The sequence below is a fragment of the Mobula hypostoma genome, chromosome 8, assembly GCF_963921235.1.
Source record: "Mobula hypostoma chromosome 8, sMobHyp1.1, whole genome shotgun sequence".
Lineage (NCBI taxonomy): Eukaryota > Metazoa > Chordata > Chondrichthyes > Myliobatiformes > Myliobatidae > Mobula > Mobula hypostoma.
In genome coordinates this window covers 153,447,258-153,466,326 of record NC_086104.1, presented here as the reverse complement: position 1 = coordinate 153,466,326, position 19,069 = coordinate 153,447,258, and the positions used below count along the sequence as shown (strand labels likewise).

At 39.3% G+C, this 19,069-nt stretch overlaps 1 protein-coding gene across 7 annotated transcripts in view; it reads left to right on the top strand.

The window, feature by feature from the left end:
• The window catches only part of LOC134351071 (paired box protein Pax-8-like), a 66,841-nt gene that overhangs the window by 26,394 nt on the left and 21,378 nt on the right, over positions 1–19,069 (top strand). For 5 of the 7 annotated variants that reach the window (XM_063057114.1, XM_063057113.1, XM_063057115.1 and 2 more), the window contains 3 exons: positions 8,167–8,332; positions 16,170–16,367; positions 17,151–17,236. In XM_063057114.1, the coding sequence (XP_062913184.1) occupies positions 8,167–8,332; positions 16,170–16,367; positions 17,151–17,236 (450 nt within the window). The remainder of the gene's footprint in view (positions 1–8,166; positions 8,333–16,169; positions 16,368–17,150; positions 17,237–19,069) is intronic. The other 2 variants (XM_063057118.1, XM_063057119.1) reach the window with 1 other exon arrangement.

Here is a 19,069-nt window from a genome sequence, read left to right as displayed (position 1 = left end):
ATGATCTCATGTTGAATCATTCGAGAGATTTTTGCTGCTTCACATAAAAACACATATGTACACAGTCTTCAGTTTATTAGGTACACCTGTACACCTGGTCTTTAATGCAAATATCTAATCAGCCAATCATGTGACAGCAACTCAGAGCATAAAACCTTTGAGACATAGTCAAGAAGTTCAGATATTGTTCAGAACAAACATCAGAATGGGGACAAATGTGATCTAAGTGACTTTGACTGTGGAATGATTGTTGATGCTGGACAGGGTAATTTGAGTATCCTGAGATTTTCACGCACAATAGTCTCTAGAGTTTACAAAGAACGTGTAAAAAACAAAAGAATAAACCAGTGAGCGGCTGTTCTGTGGGCGTAAATGCCTTGTTAATGAGAGAGGTTAGAGGAGAATGGTTGGACTGGTTCATGCTGACAGGAAGGAGACAGTAATTCAAATAGCCATGCGTTATTACAGTGGTGTACAGAAGAGAATCTTTGAACGCACAACACATCAAACCTTGAAGTAGATATACTACAGCAGCTGAAGATCACAGACAGACATTCAGTGGCCACTTTATTAGGTACAGGAGGTACCTAATAAAGTGGCGACTAAGAGTAGACCATACAAAAAAAGAACATTACAGCACAGTACAGGCCTTTGGCCAATGACGCTGTGCCAACATTTTAACCTACTCTAAGTTCAATCTAACCCTTTTCTCCTACACAGTCCTCCATTTTTCTATCATCTATGTGCCTATTGAAGAGTTTCTTAAATTCACTTAACATATCTGGTCCTACCACTACCCTGGCAAGGTGTTCCACACACTCACCTCTCTTTGTGTAAAAAGCTTACCACTGACATTCCCCCCCCCCACAATACTTTCCTCTAATCACCTTAAAATTATGCCCCCTTGTATTAGCCATTTCTGTCCTGGGAACCAGTCTCTGGCTGTCTACTCAGTCTTTTGTGCCATAACAGGCAACAAATTTACCATGTGAACCAGAATACATTTTCCAAAAAAACACGTTTTTGTCAATTTATCTTCCTTTATTTACTTGACAATGTTGTAACTGACACATTGCTGGTGCATGTCAGGGTATTATGCTTCCTTATTCCATCTCTCAGAGAGAAATGTTGAACCTTCATGGAAACGGCTAACATAAAATCAGTCTATTCAGAATTCCTGCAGTAAACACCAAATCAAACAAATACCCTATCTTATGGGTATTGACAGATAAGATGTACCTTATATAGAAAGCTGTCATTGTAGATTGAATCCTTTCTTACTGTCAAGCTTCAGACTATAATTGTATTTTTATTTGTTTATTCATAGGGCGGTCAGTATTTATTGAGTATCCACTATTGCCTTTGAAAAGCTGGAGAGGAACCAGCTACTTGAACTAATGCAGTCCTGGTGAATGTGCTCCCACAGTGCTATTGGGAGGGAGTTCTAGGATTTTGTCCCAATGACAATAAAGACATGGCAATATATTTTCAAGTCACGGTGGTCCACAAATTTGGTAGAATAAATTTAGTATATAGCTTTAGTCCTTGTCATTCCTAGTGAATTTGAGAGATGCTGTCAGAATAATTGCAGTGCATTTTGTAGATAATACTCCTTGCATTGGGTAATGGAAGAAGTTAGGGTGCTAATGAAGCAGATTGCTTTGACCTGGAGTATCACTAGACTTCATTCATCCAGGCAAATGGACAACATTCCATTGCACCCAAGACCAATGCCCTATTGATGGTGGAAAAGCTTTGTGTTTTAGGGGTGAGGCACTCACCACGGGATACACAGTCTTTGTAGCAACAATATTTATGTGTCTGATCCAGCTGAGTTTCTACTCAATGGTGGTCTTCAGTTTGTTGACGGTGGGTCTCTGACTGAAGGTTGTGCCACTGAATATCAAGAGTAGGTAGTGAGACTCTCTCTCTTGTTGGATATGGCTATTGCCAGTCATATTTGTAGCAACAGTGTTACTTAGTCCATGTCTGAATATTATCTATTTGTTGAAGCAGAAAAAAACCTCTTGGAACACTCAGTAGATCAGACAGCATCTGTGTAGGGGGAAACAGATTCAACATTTCAGGTCAGTTGCCCTTTATCAGAACTGGAAAAGTAAGATTGAGTTTTAAGTTACAAAGGGTAGGCAGGGAGAGAAAGAAGGCATGGCTGTAATTGGTTGGAAACCAAGGCTGTCTAGGTAACAATTAATTTTGATGTGGCAGAGACGAGAGAAGTAAAGAGCATGCTGAAACTGTAAGATGCAACTATGCAAGGAGTACCCAGGACATCATGCAGCATCTGTGGAGAGAGAAAAATTGAATTAAAATTACAGATAGAGGATGTCAGGAAATGTAGAGGAGGCTTGAGCCAATTGCAGAGACAATTAAACCCTGAACAACAACTTTAATATTAAACTGCAAAATAACAAGCCACAAGAGACCACAAAACGAGAGAGAACAGGTATTTAACACAAGGTGACTGAAGGCTAGAATCAGCTGGTTGTGGCTAGCTGGTTCATATGAGTGAACAAAGACTGTGAATGAGACCTTGGTTTAAATGGGCTTTCTGGTGATGATTTGGAAATGAATACAGGTGACTCCTGTTAGCTGGATGGATTCTGGGAGGTCTTGCCTGTGCAGGCCTAACAGATGATCTTACATCAGAAATGGCCAGATCAGATACAAACTGGAAAGGCTAGTTATATAAAATTTTTGAATTCAATATTGAGTTCAGTATTTGGGCCAAGACCCTTCATCAGCATTGGAGAAAAAAAGATGAGGGGTCAGAGTTAGAAGGTGGAGGGGAGGGGAGGAAGAAACATAAGGTGATAGGTGAACCTGGGAGGGAATCTGGAGCAGTGAAGTAAAGAACTGGGAAGTCGATTGGTGAAAGAGATAAAGGGTTGGAGAAGGGGGAATCTGATAGGAGAGGACAGAAGGCCAAGGAAGAAAGGAAAGGGGAGAGGAGTACCAGAGGGAGGTGATGGGCAGGTAAGTAGATAAAGTGAGAGGGGGAAATGGAAATGGGAAATGGTGAAGGGGAGGCATTATCAGGAGTTCAAGAAATTGATGTTCATGCCAGTCCATGGCCTCCTCTACTGTCACGATGAGGCCACACTCAAGCTGGAGGAGCAACATCTTGATTTGCAGCTTGGTAGCCTCCAATATGATGGCATGAACATTGATTTCTCAAACTTTCAGTAATGCCTCACACTCCTCCCCCCTCCAATCTCCTTCACCATTCCTCTCTCCACTGATGCTGCCTGATCAGCTAAGTGCTTCAGGGGTTTTGTTTTTGCATATTTGGACAATAGCATTGCTTCATTTGCTGTGCACCTGTCAATGGTTTTGAACATTGTGAAATCATCAGTGAACATCCTTACCTCTGATCTTACAATAGAAGGATGGTCATTGATGAAATCGCTGAAGATAGCTGAGGATTCTATCCTGAAAAATTATAAAATGTCAGGGTTGGGATTATTGACCTCTAATACCATCCAACCATTTACCTTTGTCTGAGGTTTGCTTCCAAAAATTGCAGTGTTTTCCTCTTGATGCCCATTGAATTTAGTCTTACCAGAACTCCGTAGCAGCACATTCAGTCAAAGGTGCCACAACGTCAAGGGCAGTTACTACTTTATTGTCGCCAAACAATTGATACTAGAGCATATAATCATCACAGTGATATTTGATTCTGCGCTACACACTCCCCGGAGTACAAATCGATAGTAATTATAGTAAAAATTTAAATTATAAGTCATAAATATAAAATAGAAAAGGGAAAGTAAGGGTAGTGCAAAATAAACTGAGAGGCACGTCTGGATATTTGGAGGGTACGGACCAGATCTGGGTCAGGATCCGTTCTGCAGTCTTATCACAGTTGGAAAGAAACTGTTCCCAAATCTGGCCGTATGAGTCTTCAAGCTCCTGAGCCTTCTCCCGGAGGGAAGCGGGATGAGAAGTGTGTTGGCTGGGTGGATCATGTCCTTGATTATCCTGGCAGCACTGTTCCGACAGCGTGTAGTGTAAAGTGAGTCCAAGGACAGAAGATTGGTTTGTGTGATGTGCTGGGCTGTGTTCACGATCTTCTGCAACTTCTTCTGGTCTTGGACAGGACAACTTCCATACCAGGTTGTGATGCACCCTAGAAGAATGCTTTCTACACTGCATCTGTAAAAATTAGTGAGGGTTTTAGGGGACAGGCCAAATTTCTTTCACTTTCTCAGGAAGTAAAGGTGCTGGTGGGCCTTCTTGGCAGTGGAATCTGCTTGGTTGGACCAAGTCAGGTCATTTGTGATATTGACCCTGAGGAACTTAAAGCTCTTGACACCACTTGTGCACCACCGATGTAAATGTGGTCGTGCGGTCCGCTACTCCTGAAGTCAACAACCAATTCCTTCGTCTTGCTGACGTTGAGGGATAGGTCACTACTACTTTACCTTGGGAATTCAGCACTTTAGTCTATGTTCAGATCAAAGCTGTGAAAAGGAGTGGAACTGAGATGATTGGTACTGCTTTTGATGATAACTTATATCATTAGATGATGAAGAGTAGATTGACTGGGCAGTAGTTAGCCAAATTTCACTTGTCCTGCTTCTTGTGGATAGAACTGTTCTTGGACCCTTCCCTTCCTGTTACCTGTATGTCCACAACCAGTTATTAAGTACAGCAGGACTGCACAGTTTTGATCTCATCCATTGGTTGAGAGAGCATTTATTGTTTATTTTAGCTGTTTATCATGTGCTGCAGATTCATCTGCTTGCATCTTAATTTTACAATTTTAAATATAAAAATTGTAAAAGAAAACTACAAATGCTAGAAATCTAAAATGAAATAGAAAACCCTGGAAGTACTCAGCAGGTCATTTGACATCCATGTAAAGAGAAACAGAGCTAATGATTTCAGCTGAAAACGCTGCTGAGTGTTTTAGGCATTTTCTGTTTTAATTTCAATTTTAGCATGTGGCATATCTTTTTGCACTTCCTTTTGAACCAGGGTTGAGGCCCTTGCTTGTTAGTAATGGTAGGGTGAAGTATATCAGAATCAGATTTATTATCTCTGAAATATGTTATCAGATTTGTTTTGTTGCAGCAGTACAGTGCAAGACACAAAATTGCTGTTGATTACAAACATTAAGAAAACAGTGCAAAAGAGGAATAATGAGGTCGAACTCATGAGTTCATAGACCATTCAGAAATCTGATGGCAGAGGGGGAGAAGCTGTGCCTAAAATATTGAGTGTGGGTTTTCAGGCTCCTGTACCTCTTCCCTGACAGTAGTAACACAAAACGGGCACATCCCGATGGTGAAGATACTTAATGATGGATGCTGCCTTCTTGAGGCACCCGTCTTGAAGATGTCCTCGATCGTGGAGAGGGTTGAGTCTACAACTTCATTCCATCCTTCGCATTGGAGCCTCCTTACAAACCAGTGAAACAAACAGTCAGAATGCTCTCTACCATACGTATATAGAAATTTACAAGTCTTTGGTGACATAATTCCAAATGAAGTAGAGCTGCTGGTATGCCTTGTTCATTATTGCATCAATGTGTTGGGCCAAAATAGATCTTCTGAGATGTTGCTTCCGAAGAATTTGCTGAATAATAAGGATATGGATTGTGATGGTGTGCATTTCTGTTGCTGATGGCTCACATCACATTGCGAGTGCTGAAGGTATGTTATAAGTTCATCCAATTTAGCACAATTGTGATGCCATAAAACAAGATGGAAGGGTTTCCTCAATATGAAACAACTTTGTCTCCTCAAAGGCCATGTGATGGTCATTCCTACCAATGATATCGTGACAAATCTATCTGTCACAAGTGCATTGGTAAGGACAAAGTCAAGTAAATATACCCTTTGTGTTGATTCATTATCTGTCACAGACCCACAATAAGCAGTTATGTCCTTGAGAATTCAGCCAGCTTCGGTCAGTTGTAGCCTCCTGTGGTGAATGGATAGTTAAGTCCCCTATCCATAATACATTCTCTGCTCTTGCTATGGAACAACTGGCTTATCAGCTGACGGAGAATAGTGAATGAGAGACAGGGGAAGCATGCTTCCCATATTTGACATAATGCTATAAGACTTCATGAGATCTTGACTCCCAAAGCAACATTACTACAGTTTTTAAAACTTTATCTGTATGAAAGTGAATGCAGCTTCCAGGAAATGGCTGAACATGGTTGAAGTTGACACTAAAATATGTAAATAGGTGCAATGCTTTTTGAACTGTGAACTCACTATTGACTTCCAAGGACTGGGAACTGGTAAAGGGAAGCTGACTACATCTAACCAGGGGACACCCTGGACGGAGGTAGATTGTCATTACATGGGATGAAGATGCCAAGGGATTCCTGCCCATTAAGCTACATAAATAGCACCCTCCCTGGTACAGGCAACTGTCAAAAGAAGAAACACTCCAGATTCTGGAGCTACCAAAACTGAATATGTTCTGAATATCTCTGAAACATGCAAAAAACATTAAAATCCATTTAAACTATTAAAAGAATTAGAAGTTAGTAATGTGGAAAATGTACTAAAATATGTATCTATCACAATAAGTGAGAAGATTTTCCTCGGGTGTAACCTTGCATTTGGTTCTTGGAGTAGATTCCTCCCCATTAGTTCTGAGGAACTGACACACTACTTGCATGATCTGTTCTGCACTCCATGAAGAGTGTATTATCAGAACACAGTGATCAACATCACCATAAGTCCAGGCCAGTATCGATCTGCTAGAGGAAATGTACGTTTAGTGTCCATTTTATTTAGGCACACCTATAGAACTACTTGTTAATGGAAATATCTAATTGGCCAATCATGTGGTAGCAACTCAATGCATAAAAACATGCAGACATGATCAAGAGGCCCAGTTGTTGTTCAGATTGAATAACAGAATGGGGAAGAAGTGTGATCTAAGTGACTTTGACTGGGGAATGATTGTTGGTGTCAGATGGGGTGGTTTGAGTACCTCAGAAACTGCTAATCTCCTGCGATTTTCGTGCAAAAGAGTCTCTAGAGTTTACAGAAAATTGTGCAAAGAAACAAAATAAAACATCTAGTGAGTAGCAGTTCTGTGGGCAAAAACAGCTTGTTAATGAGAGTAGTCAGAGGAGAATGGCCAGACTGGTTCAAGCGAACAGGAAGTCAAGTTTAACTCAACTAACCACACGTTACAACAGAGATGTACAGAACACATCGAACCTTGAAGTGGATGGGCTAGAGCAGCAGAAGTCGAGATCGGATTATACTCCTAAACCTAAACAGGTAGCCACTGAGTATATATGCCACAATTTAGCCCCCTTCCATTGCAGAGTAATATATTTAACCGTAGGGAAACAAAAAAGGGAGAAAATATTTGGAAAATGAATACAGGGAAGAAGTCAGGGCTGAGTCTTCAAGGCAGAGCCAAACAGAACAAAATTTTGCTTTAAATGTAGAAAAAAAACATCATTATCTGCTTCAAAACAGCACTGCCTTTCAGGAAGCTGGTACCCCAAGAAAACACACCAGTGCCTTACTTCCTTTACAGGTTAGGGAAATTTGGCATGCCCCTGATGACTCTCACCAATTTTTACAAACCAAAGAAAGCATAATCTGGACACATCACAACTTTACATAACAACTGGTTTGCCTAAGACCACAAGAAATTGCTGAGTGAACACATCCCAGTGCATCACAAAAATTTGCTTCCCTTCTATTGATTCTGTCTACACTTCTCACTTGCTTGGGAAAGACTCCTCCCAACCCAGTTGTTCTCTCTTCTCCCCTCTCCCATAGGCATTAGATACAAAAGCTTGAGAATATATATCATTCAAGGACAGCTTACATCTCAGTATTGTCAGACTCCTGAACGTACCTCTTATATGATAAAGATGAGCTCTTGATCTCTCGGTCTATCTCTTCATGACCCTTGCATCTTATTTGTCTATATGTTCTGCACTCGTATGTAACTGTAACAGGACATTCTGCATTCTGTTATTTTTTTACCTTTGGTAGAACTTCATTGTACTTATGTATGGAATGATTTGTCTGGATGGCATGTAAACAAAGCTTTTCGCTATATCTCCGTACATAACACAATATTCAACCAATTACCAATCACAAATTTTGAGCAATCCAATTAAGTCAGATTTAAATGGCTCATGCTCTTCTTTTTCAGGACACGGTGGAATAAATCAACTAGGAGGCATGTTTGTGAATGGAAGACCGCTTCCCGATGTGGTAAGGCAGCGCATCGTGGACCTTGCACATCAAGGAGTACGGCCTTGTGACATTTCTCGACAGCTCAGGGTTAGTCATGGGTGTGTCAGCAAAATCCTTGGCAGGTAGGAAACAATGCTTATAGAAATCAACAACTTTCAGTGGAATTAATAAAATTCAGCAAACTGCAGATACCAGATATCTGAAAGAAAAACATAAAAGTGTTGCAGCTTGATAGGTAAAATGTAATGAGACAGTACACTATTGATGAGAAAAGGAATCTTGGGGTCTAAGGTCATAGATCCCTGAAAGTGGCTACACAAGTTGATAGGGTGGCTAAGAAGGCATACAGCATGCTTGCCTTTATTAGCTGAGGCATTGAGTTCAAAAGTCAGGAAGTTATAAAACTATATTTAGGCCACACTTGGAGTATTGTATACATAAGAAAGATTTTGAGATTTTGAAGCGGGTGCAGAAGGGGTCAGTCCTGGGTATGACTCTAAACTGCAACCGGTGATGAGGCTCTGATTGGGGACTTTCAGAGCTTTGGGGAAAGTGGAGTTACCTCTTGGTCATTCATTGCTCCTAGGGCCGCTCTGACCTGGAATGGTAGCACCTGCAAGGGTTCCTGCTCAGGATACGAGCGAAGGCCAACGGCAGATCCGGCAGGTTCAGTAACTGAACTTATGACGGAGAAGGCGGTTGAGCTAGGACCTCAAATGTCAATGGCTATAGTATAGGCGGATGAACATTTGGGAAGAGAAATGGCGATTTCTTTAGTTCGCCCAACGGTAGGCAATAGCAAACCACCGTTGCTATTTGCTAAGAAAACCATGGTCAAACTCACAAAATGTATCACACAACAACAGCGTCAAGAGGATCTTCAAGACAATTCTGAAGATGCTTCGCTCGGTAGGGTTGATTCTGGCCAGCTGGGGATCCCCGACCGTCATCAAGCTACTGCTCATAAAATTAAAGTAACACAAAAGAAAATGATTGCCACTTGGAATGTAAGAACCCTGCATCAAGCAGGAAGATTGGACAATGTGATAAATGAAATGGAAAGACCAAAGATTGACATCATGGGAATTAGTGAACTTCATTGGATAGGTGGTGGAACATGTCAGATTAGAAATAAAACACCAGTTTATTCTTGTGGAACATCCCATACTAATGGAGTAGGAATTCTTATGGATGAAAACATGGCAAAAAGTGTTTTAGGACATTGGGCAATATCAGAAAGAATGCTCCTTGTTAGATTCAGAGGACAACCATTTGATTTAGCAATTATACAGGTATATGCACCAACAACACATGGAACAAATGAAGATATAGATAAATTCTATGAAGAGCTTGAACAAGCAAAGAACGGATGCAAATCTCAAGATACTGTTATTGTCATGGGTGATCTAAATGCTAAAGTAGGACAAGGTGCTGATGGAAATACCATAGGAAAATTTGGACTAGGGGAAAGAAATGAAAGAGGTGAGAAATGGGTGGAATGGTGCAAGATGAATAATCGGGTCATTATGAATACCTACTTTAAAAACTATCCAAGATGCTTGTGGACCTGGAAAAGTCCAGGTGATAATACTAGAAATCAAATTGACTTTATCACTATAAACCAAAGATCTAGAAACTCAGTGACTCAATGCAAAACATATCCAGGTGCAGACTGTAATAGTGACCATAACCCAGTAGTATGTCATGTTAAAAAACTAAAGAAGCAAAAACCTGAACAATCCCTTGATTGCTTGCAATTAATTAAAGAAGAAAGCTTAAGACAAAAATTTACAGTTGAGGTAAGGAATAGATTTCAAAGTCAAGAAATAGAATCTGTTGAAGATGATAGCAATCAGAAAGAATTGAAATTTAACTCTCTAAAGGATGCCTTGGTAGAATCAGCAAAGTCAGTGATTCCTAAAAAAGAAAAAAGCACTAAGAATAAATGGATGACAGATGAAATAAAAAATCTAATGGAAGAAAGGAGATAGAAGAAAGCAAATCCTATATAAGTCCTTAGATAAAAAAGTTAAAAGCTTATGTCAAAAAGCCAAAGAAGAATGGTTAAACCAGGAACGTGAGCAAATAGAAAGAATCCCTATTACTGATCCAAAAAGGTTACATCAACAAATCAAGAATATCACCGGTAAAAAGCTCCTCTGTTCTTCAGGTGGATGTTTGAAAGCAAAGGATGGTACCGTTATCATGGAAAAAGATGAGATTATGAACAGATGGACTGAGTATATTCAGGAATTGTTTGAAGACGATTGAGGTGAAAAACCAAAAATTAAGAAAAACATTGAAGGTCCAAGTATTTTAAAATCTGAAGTTCGTAATGCAATAAATAAGATGAAGAAAGGAAAGGCAGCAGGTCCTGATGAACTAGTAATAGAACAAATTATTGCCCTTGAAGATTATGGAATTGAAAAACTTTCTGATTTAATCAATGACATTTATGAGACTGGAATAATACCAGAAGAGATGAAAAAATCAGTATTTATCACTCTTCCTAAGAAAGCTGGAGCAATAGAATGTGAATGACATAGGGCCATAAGATTAATGAGTCATATCACCAAGATTCTTCTGAGACTTTTGATGCCAAAAGCTAAAAGTAAGATACAAGCTGAAATAGGCAAAGAACAGTGTGGTTTTGTGAAACACAAAGGTACAAGAAACACAATATTGATGTTAAGGATACTATTAGAAGGAGCTATTCAAGTGCAGAAAGATTTGTTTGCTTGTTTTATCGACTACACAAAAGCATTTGATAAAATGAGGCACAATAAATTATTCGAAATATTACAGGAAACTCTAGATCTAGATTTGAAAGACCGCCACCTAATCAGAAATCTGTACTGGGAACAAACTGCTGCTGTAAGAATAGATGGAGAAGTGAGTCAGTTTACGAAAATCAAGAGAGGCATTAGACAAGGGTGTGTTTTCTCCCCTGATTTATTTAATGTGTACATCGAAACAATATTACAAAAAATAAGAGACATCTTGGGAATCAAAGCTGGCGGTGAAGACATCAATAATTTCAGATATGTAGATGACACTGTGTTAATTGCAAGTACGGAGGAAGAACTACAAAACTTAATTGATATAATTGTTGAAGAAAGTGCAAAAGTAAGTCTATCTATCAATTGCAAAAAGACAGAATGTATGGTGATACCCAAAAAGAAGGAGAATCCTATCTGCAGGCTGAGAATAAATAGGGAAGACATAAAACAAGTAAAGAACTTTTGGTACTTAGGAAGCTGGGTGACATCAGATGGCAGGTGCGACTTGGACATCAAAAGAAGAATAGGGATGGCAAAAGACACCTTTACGAGAATGGAGAGTATATTGACCAATACTAAACTAGGCATGACAACCCGCCTCAGACTACTGAAATGTTACATTTATCCAGTTATATTATATGGCTCAGAATGTTGGACAATTGTAGCAGCAGAGTTGTGATTTTTGAGGAGGATGCAAAGAATATCATAGACGAAACGAATATCTAACGAGGATGTCATGAACAGAGCAAACACAAAAAGAGAAATAATGTATGAGATCATGAAAAGGCAATGTAATTTCATTGGACATGTGATTAGGAAAGAGAAGTTAGAATGCATGGTAATTATGGGAAAGATTGAAGGGAAGAAAGCAAGAGGAAGACAAAGACAAATGATGATGGAGACAGCAGCCAGAGAATTGGAAATGAATACCAATGAATTGATCCACTTGACCCGAAACAGGATTGCGTGGGCCATGGAAGTCAAAGCTCAAACTGGGCATGGCACCTGATGATGATGATGATGAGGATGATGCAGAAGGGGTTTAGCATGATATGGTCTAGATTAGAGGGCATGTGCTATTAGAGGTTGGACAAACTTGGGTTGTTTTTTCAGAAATAGTGGAGACTGAGGGGAGATTTGATAGAGATTTATAATATTATGAGTGGCATACTTAGAGTAGATAGACAATATCTTTTTCCCAGGGTTGAAATGTCTAATGCCAGAGAGCATGCATTTAAGGTGAGAAGGTTAATTTTTTCCACAGAGTGGTGGGTGTCTGGAATGTCCTGCCTGGGGTTATGCTAGAGACAGATACATTAGGAACTTTTAAGAGATGTTTACATAGACACATGACTGTGAGAGGGTAAAATAGAATGATATGGGCATTGTGTAAGCAGAAGGGATTAGTTGAGTTGGCCGTTTAATTGTATTGGTTCAGCACGATATTGTGGGCTGAAGGGCCTGTTTATGTGCTGTACAGTTCTATGTTCTAAAATGCAGAAAATACTCGGTAAATCAGGCAGCATCTGTGGAGAGAGAAACAGAGTTAATAGTTCTAGTTGAGCCTTCACCTGATGAAATGTTAACTTTGTTTTTCTTTCTAATTACATGTTGTCTGACCCATTGAGAGTTCAGGGAAATTAATATCCTTGTATGACAAATCCTAGGAATGTTGCAAAATCTAGATAAATTGCTTGATGTAAATGCATTGCCAAGGTGAGAATGGCAATAAAACATGCACAAGAAGTTGATTCTGAGCTTGAATCCTGGGTGGTACTCCAATGATCTCAGGGGATTAGTAGCAGAAATATTACAATTCCCTCACTGTTACTTAACCGGGGGAAAGAAGAAACAATTGTCTCCCAGCAGCTAGATGTAGTTCCTGCCAATTGGCTTTGCAGGAATGCATCACCAACATACAACTGTATTCATGGGAAACTTTAATCTACAAATGAACTAAATCAGCAGAAATAATGTGAAGGAGGAATTCATGGAGTGGGGAAATAATGTTTTTTTTAGACCAAGACACTGAAAAGCAGATTAGAGAAGAAACTATCCTGGACTGTGATGGTGCAATAAGAAAAGAATAAGCAGTCTGGTTGTGTGTGATCATTTTAAAAAGACCAACGACAGCATGATAGGATTAATTCTTTCAAAAATGAAGTAAGATCAGAAACTGAGATCCTGAATCTGAGCAAAGGAAATTATGAAAGTATTAGGCATGGGTTAGCTATGAAGCATTGAGGAATTTTACTAAATAGACTGATGGTGGATAGGTAATGAATAATATTTAAAGGATTATACATTAATTATTTCTGTTCTGTACAAAGTTAGAAAATTGGGTTAATCCGAGGGTTATATAGGAAGTTAAGGGTAGAGGAGAAATATAAAATTGTCAAAGAAAAAAAAGCAGCTGGTCTGATGATTGGGAGCAGTTTACCATACAACAAATAAGATTGTAGGGAACATAAAAACTGACTGTAAAGGCTTTTTAATGATGGAATGAAACATATCCACTGAACATTGCAAACAGCCATTTAAAATTCTTTGTGACACAGTGAGTCTTAGCTAATACTATTAAGTGAAAGGAAATATAGGTTTTCTACATTCGGAAAGTAGGTAAATAATAACTGGAAACGAAGAGATGACAGTGCAATTTAACATGTACAATGGTTCAGCCTTCACAAATAACCTCACAGACATGATTGGGGAAACAAAGGTACACAGAGAGGGAAGAAATCAAGGAAATCAATACTGGTTTAAAAAGAAGCACTAAGCAACCATTGGGGTTAGAGGCCAACAAATCCCAAGACCTTAAAATCTATATCACAGAGGACTAAAATAAGTGGCCCTGGGAACAGTGAATGCGTTTGTGGTCATCTTTCAAGATTCTCTACTCTGAAGCAGTTCCTACAGATTGGAGGGTGTAAAACATAAGCCCACTATTTAAAAGAGGAGGGGGAGAAACATAGTAAATGACAGACATGTACACCTGACATTTTTGGCAATGAGAAAAATGGAATCAATTATGAAATATGCAATAGCAGTACTCTTGGAATAGATTAATGTAAAAGACTTGTAGTCATTTCTCAAGAGTTCAATATTCAACATTAAAGCACGTGAGATTGGGATAATATAGTGGAATGGATTGAGATTTGATTGACAGAAAGGAGACAGTAAGAACGAATGTGTCCTTTTCTGAGTAGCAGGCAGTGGTTAGTGGATGGTACAAGGATCAGTTCTTGGATTCCAGCTATTGAAGTATACTGTATATCGACAACTTAGAAGAGGTAATCGAATGTAAAGCTGACACAAAGCTGGGGGGAGTGTGAACTGTGAGTAGAATTCAAAAAGGCTCCAATGTGATTTAAGTGCTAGCTAAGTGGACAAATGCTTGGCTTATGCAGTTAACATTGATTAAAGTGAAGTTATCCACATTGTTTGTAAATTCAGGGAGCTGGATTTTATTTATTACTTATATCTGAAAGATGATAAATTGAGAAAAGATAAGGTGCCAGGAGACCTCAGTTTCCTTGTGCACCTGTTGCTTTCAGGTACAAAGAACAGTTAGAAAGACAAAGGTATATTGCCCGTCAGTGCAAGTGCATTTGAGTACAGTGGTAAAGTTATCTTGCTACCGCTGTACAGGATGTTCTTGCCATGGAAGGAGCACTACACTGATTCTGGGATGGCAGGACTAATGTATGAGATTGGATCAGTTAGGCCTACATTCACTGGAGAGTAGCAGAATGAGGGGGGAAACTCATCAAAACCTATTAATGTCTAACAGGAGCAGGCAGATCAGGTAAACCAAGACCAGGGACGTTTTCTTTACAAAAGAGGGAAGTGGAGGCCAAGACAGAAAATATATTCAATGAGATATACTGTAGTTCTTAATATCAAATGGATTATGAGATATGGAGAGAAAATGAAAAGAATCAAAATCGTGCTGAATGTGGAGCAGACCTAAAAGGCCAAACAGCCCACTCCTGCTCCTATCTTCTGCGTTTTCTGTTTAACTTGCTGCCTGCAGTTACTGCTTCAGCCAGAATCACTAGAAGTGGACATTTAGGTGATTGGAACCTACTTGTGTCTATAGAACTCTACCCTATTTTACTGTAACGTTTTGCATCTGAAATAAAAGCAGAAAGTACTGGAAACACTCAGCAGTTCAGGCAGTATCTGTTAAAAGAGGCAACGACTTCATGTTTCATTTGGAAAGAATTTCTTTCAGTTCCTCCATAGAATCTGGACTGAACTGATATCAAGTTAGATTAATTTGCCTTGTTTCGCTAACAAGCAAAAGAAGGAACTGCACTGGATTGTTGTCCATAGAATATCACAAGGCACAATACTGTAAGTAAAGACACACTGAAACACAGAACAGGATGAGGGCCATACGTGAAGGGGTAATGAGTTGCAAATGTCACCCCCCCCCCACCACCCCAACTGCCATGAGAGCTGCTAAATAATAACAGGAAAGACTTGTGGACCTCTTGATTTCTGAGGACATCTTCAAAAGGTGATGCCTCAAGGAGCTGGCATCTATCATTAATTTTATTTTTATTTAGAGCTACAGCATAATAACAGGATACTCCAGCCCAATGAGCACCCACCACCCAATTGCATTCATGTGACTAACTTGTATGTCTTTGGAATATGGGAGGAAACCCACATGGTTAAAGGAGGGAACATACAAGCTCTTTAAAGACAGCAGTGGGAATTGAACCTGGGTCACTGGCATTGTAATAGTGTTACACTACCCACTATGCTACCGTGCTGACCTGAGGACCCTCACCGTCTAGGACAAGCCCTCTTCTCATTACTACCATCAGAGAGGAGTTACAGGAGTCTGAAACAGCTTCTTCCCCTCTGCCATCAGATTTCTTAACAGTCCATAAATCCATGAATACTACCTCATTATTTTGCTCCCTTTTTACATTATTTATTTATATTTCTTATTGTAACATAGTAATTTCTTTTGTGTATTGCACTGTATTGCTGCTGCAAAAAAAATCACAACATATGTCAATGATAATAAACCAGATTCTGATAACTGAAGATTGGCATCTTTTTCTGAAATAAAGTATAGTCAATCAAATAAAGGATGTGTTTGCTGCTTCAAGATCCATGCACAAGTCGAAGTGTTTCATCCTTTATGCTCTGAAATGTGTTGCAGGTACTACGAAACAGGCAGCATTATGCCTGGAGTCATTGGTGGCTCAAAACCAAAGGTTGCGACGCCAACTGTGGTGGAGAAGATAGCAGAATACAAGCGGCAGAACCCTACAATGTTTGCATGGGAGATTCGGGACCGATTGCTTGCAGAAGGAATATGTAATAATGACACAGTACCCAGTGTCAGCTCCATTAATAGGTATGAATTGTCAGCTGTTATATTCAGGCTAAGAATATTTCCGTTCTTCAATGAAGTTTGTGCTTAGGCAGATGAAGAATGTAAGAATATGGAATTTTCTGTTCAATATCAACCGTTGTGTGAATATCAATCAATAAAGCAAGGCAGCTAATTACTCTACACTACATAGCACTCCCAGTCAGAGATAGATACAAAATAAAGTCTTCATTACACTAAATTCTCTTGCTTTTTATCACTTATTCTTTGAAAAGTGTGTGCTTGAACTGAATTGGACTTGGTTGTGTTGAATATTTACTGATACTCACTGTCTAGATTTGTGGTTACGGTACTATATGTTCCCGTGGACCATAGCTCAGCGGGAGTTCGAAGGACTGCGGAGGAGTGAATGGGGAAATAATGGTACCAGGAAGATTTATTCTGGCAGTTTAATTGAAAATAAAATTAGAGAGCGGTCTTGACATGGAATCACTTTGACCTGCTTCCAAAAGGATTAGAAGTTGGGTTCTAATGGTCCTTGTTCGTGCTGGTTGCAGTCCACATGGAGGTAAATAATCCACTCTACATAGCAGCAGTGCTTTTTGCTGCTAATGAAGCAGGTTTGATGATGAATGTTTAGACATCTGTCCATTTGTAGTGCTGGCTTAATTGCGAGAGGCTTTGTGATGGGATTGGCAAAAACTTAGAAAGAAGAAATAAACAGCAACAGAATAAGGAAAGGTAGCTTGGTAAGGAAAGAAAAAGGAGTGATGAGTTAAATGTTATGTTTTTCTACTTTGTTTACAGAATTATAAGAACCAAAGTTCAACAACCATTTCATCTACCTCTTGAAGACCATTCTGGGACAAGACTCAGTCCTGGACACACTTTGGGTGAGTAAACACGTCAGAATATGCTCTGGGATTGTTGTTTGTCCCATGACTTTGTGATCATTGTTCAATTAACTTGTTCCAGCACATTCTATGAAGAATAGTGTTCTGTAAAATCCACATATTGATATTTTAATTACTTCACATAACAAGTTTCATGACATATAATAAAGACAATAAATTCATGAAGATGAGGCTAATTTTCATGCTCTGATTTTCTCTATCTTATATTCACTAACAACAGTATTTTAAATTGTGTGTGTGTGTGGGGGGGGTGGATCGCTGAATATTTAACACTATCCTGCAGTGAGGCAAACTTAGCTACACTGCGGTTGTAGGATTGATTCTCGACTCACTAGATTAAAGGACCTTTACTTGTGAAGTTTGAAAGTATTATTGCACCCAGAGCTGTATCATAAAATCATTGACACAGCATAGAAACTTGCCTTTCAGCCCACTGTCTGCATCATCCATCAAACTCCAATTTTTACATTAATCCTACCATAACCTATTCCACTCTCACCACATTCCCATCTACTCCCCCAGATTCTACCACTTCTCAATGTACACAACCCCAAATGCTCATCTGTAAATATTTTTATGGTCACTTTTCTCAGTGCAACTGTAACTGATCTGATTCTGTGTATTTCACAGTGCCCCCCCCCCACCCCACCAGCTCTGCCTCTGAACATTCCCACATCTCTTCATTCCTTCCTTCCCTTCCATTTAGAAACAGAGCTTAGAAATCTCTTTTTGGAACTTCCTTCTGAACCCATCCACCCTTTGTCACTTCCACCTCCCTCCATTAATAGCTGTGAAAAACCCTTTTCCTTTCAAGTATTCTTTCAGTAAAACTCCCCAATTTGGTTCATTGTTGCCTTTTTGAAACATCTGACATTTGTTAGAGGTGAATTCTCAGCACTTTTAGACTCTCTGTTTTAACATGGAAATCAATTTTGCAGGTGTGCACTGGTCCCACATTTAGAGGAGATTAAACTTGCTGATACAGATTTTTAGATTAGTTTAAAATGACATTTCATCTGGCGGTTTATAGGTGCGGAGTGAATTTATATAAAGGTAAGATATATTACAGATTACGGAAGCTGAGAACTCCCAGCATTGGTAGTAGGTACTCTTGGGTCACAATAGAAAGACCCAGATCTGGACTGATCTGTGAGCACCGACAGTGTAAACGGATCAGGCCCTGCAGTTTCTTAATCAAAACAACCTGTATGTCATTGTAAGAGAAGAATTTATTTAAATTAATTTCAACTATTTGGACATATTTAATTGTCTACTTTAATGAGGTCATGGTTTCCCACTTGAACAGAATTTTGGTCAATCTTTCTCCTGATGAAATTAAAATATTCAAGTGGTATAGAAAAATTGAATCTATGCTTTCATTTGGACTCATTCAGACATCACTTTAAAATTTCAATATTGTCAAGGTTTCCAGCACTCCTCAGCATCACTCACAACTCTAGTAACTTGATTTTGATACTAACTTCCAGTGCTGCTTGTGTGGAGTTTGCATGATTCTCCCCAGGACTATGTGGATTTTTTCCTGGGTGCTCTGCTTTCCTAGTAAGTTCCAAAGACAAGCTGGCTGATAATTAATAGGTTTCTGTAAATTACTCTTTGATATGAGTAGTAGGTGGAAGATTTGGGCAAAGCTGGTGGGAACATTAGAGAGAAGAGCTTACAAGTGCTAGAATGGGACTGATGGGAATGTTCTGTGAAACAGCATAGACTTGATAAGCAAAATAGCTTAATTCTCTGTTGTTATAGAGATGGTAGAAGTAGACATCCATAACCCTCTGCTAGATAAATGCACTA